At 37.3% G+C, this 5454-nt stretch overlaps 1 protein-coding gene across 1 annotated transcript; it reads right to left on the reverse strand.

Moving 5' to 3' along the window:
- Positions 1-2767: 2767 nt before the first annotated feature.
- On the reverse strand, positions 2768-4597 carry LOC110780131 (GDSL esterase/lipase At5g37690). The gene is made up of 6 exons (XM_021984556.2): positions 4300-4597; positions 4080-4207; positions 3871-3997; positions 3673-3785; positions 3332-3581; positions 2768-3245 (listed from the first exon to the last, which is right to left on the reverse strand). The coding sequence occupies exons 1-6, from the start codon at positions 4550-4552 to the stop codon at positions 3022-3024; spliced, it is 1095 nt and encodes a 364-aa protein (XP_021840248.1). The 5' UTR covers positions 4553-4597; the 3' UTR covers positions 2768-3021.
- Between the last annotated feature and the right edge of the window lie 857 nt (positions 4598-5454).

The raw sequence follows: 5454 nt of genomic DNA on the forward strand, positions 1-5454 counted from the left end.
CCAAATAGCCAGATTTCTTGCTCTCCATATTTGATACACAATGCTGGCCACAGCAGCATAAGCAACTCTCCTTTTGAAAGGGTTCTTACAGTACTTGTGGAGCCATTTCAGCAAAACAGACAGTTGAGTCCTAGAGCCGTGAAACCCCAACCACTGTAAAACCAAAGAGCAACACTCTTTACTGTAGTGACAAGAGAAAAACAAATGTGTACAAGTTTCTGTACCTAAGCCACACAGAGCACATTGATCATCATTGATGACACCATAGGTATGAAGTCTATCCCTGGTCTTGAGTCTGTCTTGAAGTGCAAGCCATAAAGTTATTCTGTGTTTAGGGAGGGTAAATCTATTCCACACATAGGAATGCCAATGGACCTTTGGAGCCATATCACACAGCTGTTGATACATGACCCCAATAGAATACTTCTGAACAGTTAACCAGCTAGTGGAATGAATTCTATTTGAGCAGTCTTGCTTTACCTTGCAAATGTACTTTATAGCCCAACTTGCAGCTACAGAGGGTCTATACACCAGCCAATCTTTTTGCTTAACATAAACAGCATGCACCCACTTAACCCATAGGTTATCCTGTTTTTGAGCAGTAGCCCAAGCCAGTTTTCCAACTGCAGCTTGGTTCCACCAAGCCAGATTCTTGAAACCTAGCCCACCTTGAGTTTTAGAACCACAAAGATTGTTCCAAGAGACAGGACCAGGTCTGCTATCATCATAAGTGCCAAACCACAAAAAAGCTCTGCAGACTGCATTGATTTTTTTAATTACAGACTTAGGAAGAAGGAAAATTTGCCCCCAGTACACACAGATGCTCATGAGAACTGAATTGACTAGTTGGGTTCTTCCTGCAAAGGATAAATGTCTAGAGCTCCAGATTTTAATTCTAGACACCATTTTGTCCACTAGGAGATCACATTCACCAGCTTGGAGCTTCCTGGTGCTAATTGGAACACCAAGGTACCTAAAAGGAAGAGTACCAAAGGTGAAACCACTGATTGTGCCAATGTTCAGTTTAGTGTGCTCCACAATTCCACAACAATAATCTGAGGATTTATTAGATTGTTTATAGCTTTTTTTTGGATATGCAAATTTAATATTTATATCATAAATCGTGCATCGTACGGGTACTATACTAATGATCCTCTGTATACAATTAAATTTTGTAGCAATTGACTCAAGTATCGTGCACATACATGACTAGTAGACCTGTCAAACGGGTCGGTCGGGTCGGGTTGTAAAAAATTACTTTCGGGTTCGGGTTGAATCGGGTCGGTCACTTTCGGGTTCGGGTTTACAAATGCTTGTTCAAGACCCAGAACTTTCGGGTTCGGGTCGACCCAACGGGTTGAGAGATTTTAAAACGCGCATTATATTTTCATTAATTTAGGTGATAAATATACAAAATATTGGCACAAATTAACAAATTTTCCTACGAAAGTTTATATTTAGTCAAATTCAACGATAAAATGACGTATAATTCAAATTAAAATCATATTACACACAACAATAGTAAAAACAAGTTGTCTATTATGCTTAAATTTTCTCATATTCTCATTTATTACTATAAATACAATGATTTTCAATCGGTCGGGTCCAAAACGGGTTCGGTCGGGTTTTGACCCATTCCTTTTGGGGTTGTTCGGGTTCGGATAAAATCGGGTTACGGGTCACAAAATCTTGTTCAGGAGCCAGTATTTTCGGGTCGGGTTCGGGTCGGTTTTCGGGTCGGGTCGATTTTTGACAGCTCTAATGACTAGTGTTAAAAACCAGAACGAAGATCAGTTTATTTCAATAAGGTCGGTCGGATCACAGATCTTATATACGGGGTCGGGTCGGATTGTTTTTGTCTAGCCCTATTATAAACCGTGCCAGACCCGATTACCACATGTTCCGTATGTTAGAACGGGTCATATTGGGCGATCTGGCTATAAAACAACATAGGGGGCGAGACCCAAGCAATATTAGGGTTGTTCTATGTAAATATCCTTCAATCCTTTGTTATTTCGTCGGCGCCTCCCTATTCCATTTCAATACCAGTTAAAAATTTGTGTTCATCCTTTTCAAAAATCACGCTAATGATGCATCCGATTATCGACTTTCTCTGCTCTGATCCTTAGCAGAGAAAATTCAAAAGAGATGCAATATTCATATTCGGTACCTCTGGACGTGCGATTCCCTTTTTCCCATGGGATTTCTTTTGCAACTTTCTCGTAGGTTCTACACTTTTTTATATAAAAATCGAGGTTTTCGTTTCTTAAATTCAATATTTTCTTAATTTTTTGGTAAATTTGTTTATGAATAATTGTTGCTCGATGATGATTCAAACAATGCTTTAACCACACCGAAGGAAGCTTAGTATTTGTTGGGTGATTTCCGATGTTAAAATTTAGATTCATAAAAAGTGCTTTATTTCTTGGTGATTCCTGATGATTCTTTTCTCTAGAAATTAGCGAGAGTTAAATCTCTTGCTTAATTTTAGATTAGAGATGAAGGCGTTGTTTGAGAAATTTATGCATATTTTTGAATTTGAATTTCTTTCTATTGGTTGTTGCCTTTCGGAGAAATGCTAATATGTGGAAAACCTTGGCCCTTGTCTGAGAGCAACTTTAATTTTAACCCTATTTACAAATTTATTTTCGAGGAACTACACTTTGTAATTGCTCCCTTCGTCCAGAAGTCCAGATATAGTTATGGCCTATAGCGCTATCAATGTCGTTATTAATTCCAAACGATCTTAAATAGTGCTAATCCCAAGTCTAATTTTAGCATGTTATTTGATCATGCCTTTGAATGATTTGCAATTAATTAGAATAGTTTCTATTATTAGAATTCTGAATGTCTAATCTCACTGAATGGTGCCTATTAATTCGTGGACTGATTGATAAGTGGAGTGTAATAGGGCTAAGCAATATTACATGGTCAATGCTTGACCTGAAAATTGAGTACAATATTGGTTTTTAATGTTGTTGAGTTGAACAATGATCTACTCCGTAACTGCTAAGGGTCTTTTCATGGATGTCGTAGTGTCTTCCTTGTAGAATGCTTTGTGGCAATGTTAGGAAATAGAGTTATGAAGAGTTTATTAGCAAGTACAGCGTTAGCAGCGTCTGATGGATGGAAGGCATCCCAGAACACATAATCCTTCCTGTTTTTGCACACTTTGGAATTCGACAAACATAGTCCCCCTATTGCTGTATCCACATTACAGCAGGATGTATTTGATACCTTGAAACCTGGAGAATTACCCAGATTTTTATGTTTTAATGGACAACTGTAATTGTTTCAATTTGGTGCTGAAATAAAACATGTTTATTATTACCGTATGCTTGTGGGGTTGTGATGATATCAAGAACATCTGGGTAAGTATCAGCAAATCCAAATTGTGCGTCTTTGAGGTGTTTGTTCAAATTTAAGACTAACTTTGAAACTTGAGTGTTGAACTGTTGTGCCCATCGGTTCACTTGGTTAAGGCATACCCCTCTCCGTGATTTCACCCTCTGTGATGGGATGCAGCCAAGAGGGCCTAGACCATGGAAGATTACCCTGCGAGCGCCCAGCTCATGGAGTTTCTAATATTAAATCATGTTATGCTATTGTCAGTCATAAATCTTAATTGTAGGAACATTTCTTATCGGTAAATGGTGATCTGAGAATGATTACCGTGAGCTGTTGGCCTAACGTTGTGATTAAGAGCTCCACAAACTCATCGTGGGAATACTGCTGTCCTGCTGCCATGAACGGTTGCAAATAGTTGTTGACGTAATCATTGCTGCCTGTTAAGTTGACATAGTTTTATTATCATCAGTTTGTTTGTTTGTTTGTTTGTTTGCTTAAGGGGAAGCAATTTTGATGTTTTACCTATTCCGACAAAGTACACTGCTCCTTTTAAGAGTTTGTTTGCAGCTGCTTCTCCTACCTTTGCTTTGATAGCTAACGTTGTGTTCCCAAAGTAGTTAATTTGATCATCAAATGACAATCTTTGTATCTTAATCAAAAATAAATTAAACAAAGTAAGTAATTATAATGTGGATTGCAAAGAAAATCTCTATGAAAGCAGAGGTTCTTACGAAGTACAGGCCAGTGTCATTGAGAATTCCAGCTCCTCCAGATGCATAATTCACTCCTTTGAGCAATTTATCATCGTTTGGAGAAAGTGAAAGATATGGTGGTGGTGATTGTATTCCGAGTTTCTCAGCTACACATTAGAAAACACCCAACATTTTATTTAGTCACCTTTTAAATCAAATCAAGTAAAGAAATAGATACTAATTTAAGCATGTGTATTACATATAATATCACCAATGGTTCTTCCATTAGTGAACCTTCCAGTTGCTTGCCCACCCTTGTAATCAATACCATACCAAGGATAGTTGGATTTGGCAAGAGAATATTGCAAGTAGTTGTTATTGCCAACTTCAGTCAAGGAATCACCAAAAACAAATGTAACCAGCTCCTCGGTTGGTGTTGAAGCAGAAACTGATACCTTTATTAGACCTAGAGTCACCAAGGACACCAACGCCAATCTTAGTAGTAACGCCATATATCCTTTTACGTTGCTATATGTTATTCTTGATGCAAAGAGTAAATAATTCATGGGTAGTTTTATATAGCATAATTTATGGTTGGTCTTCTTTCTAACCAAGCACAATCATGTCTACTTTCTCAACTTTTCAATAATTAGGTGAATATTTTCAAAACTAGAAAACAAATCTAGGAGATTATGGGATCAGGAAGATTCTGAAAATAGCATTGAGTGTGCAATGGTTAAGGTTTGTAATTGGAGTTGTTGGTTCTTACTTCTTAGTGTGAAATAGCAGTTGGCCAACTTATTTTACAGGTCTCTATTTGTTAGCTAATTTCCCTTCCTTAAAGTTGCACCACATACACCCTTTTCCTGAAAATTGGGTAATACGGTAAATGGCACATATCATATTTCGATCTACGGTTACTTTTTGGCTCTTCATATGAGTGTGGGAAATAAATTAATAAAGTCTTGTTCAGGATAGTTGTTTTTTGAAAGATTTGTTCCGCAATAACTTCCTTTGTTATAAACGAAAGACCTTTTAGGCTTAAATGTTTATTTGTATGACAAGTTAATGTTGAAATAAATGTGAAGAAATTAAAACATGATCGATCCTTGCTTTGAAAATGCATACTCTCTTATCAATCCGAATAAATGTTGTGTTTCCAAACCCGGATCTCTATTTGGTGTTTCGATTGTCCAAAGCCTTATCTGAGTCATTATGGTCTTTCTAAACGGACCTAAATTAGTTTGATGGCGACTCCTTCAAAATTCAATTTCTAAACCGTAGGGAAATCCTAATTTTCCTAAGCGTTCAAAAACGACATATGTGGCTAATTACAAATTCAAGTGGCTTCCCTTGAGGGTTGGATTGTGAAAATTCAAGCACTTTATACATATATGATTGCCATATTTTGTCA

This window comes from Spinacia oleracea, chromosome 1 (genome assembly GCF_020520425.1).
Source record: "Spinacia oleracea cultivar Varoflay chromosome 1, BTI_SOV_V1, whole genome shotgun sequence".
NCBI lineage: Eukaryota > Viridiplantae > Streptophyta > Magnoliopsida > Caryophyllales > Amaranthaceae > Spinacia > Spinacia oleracea.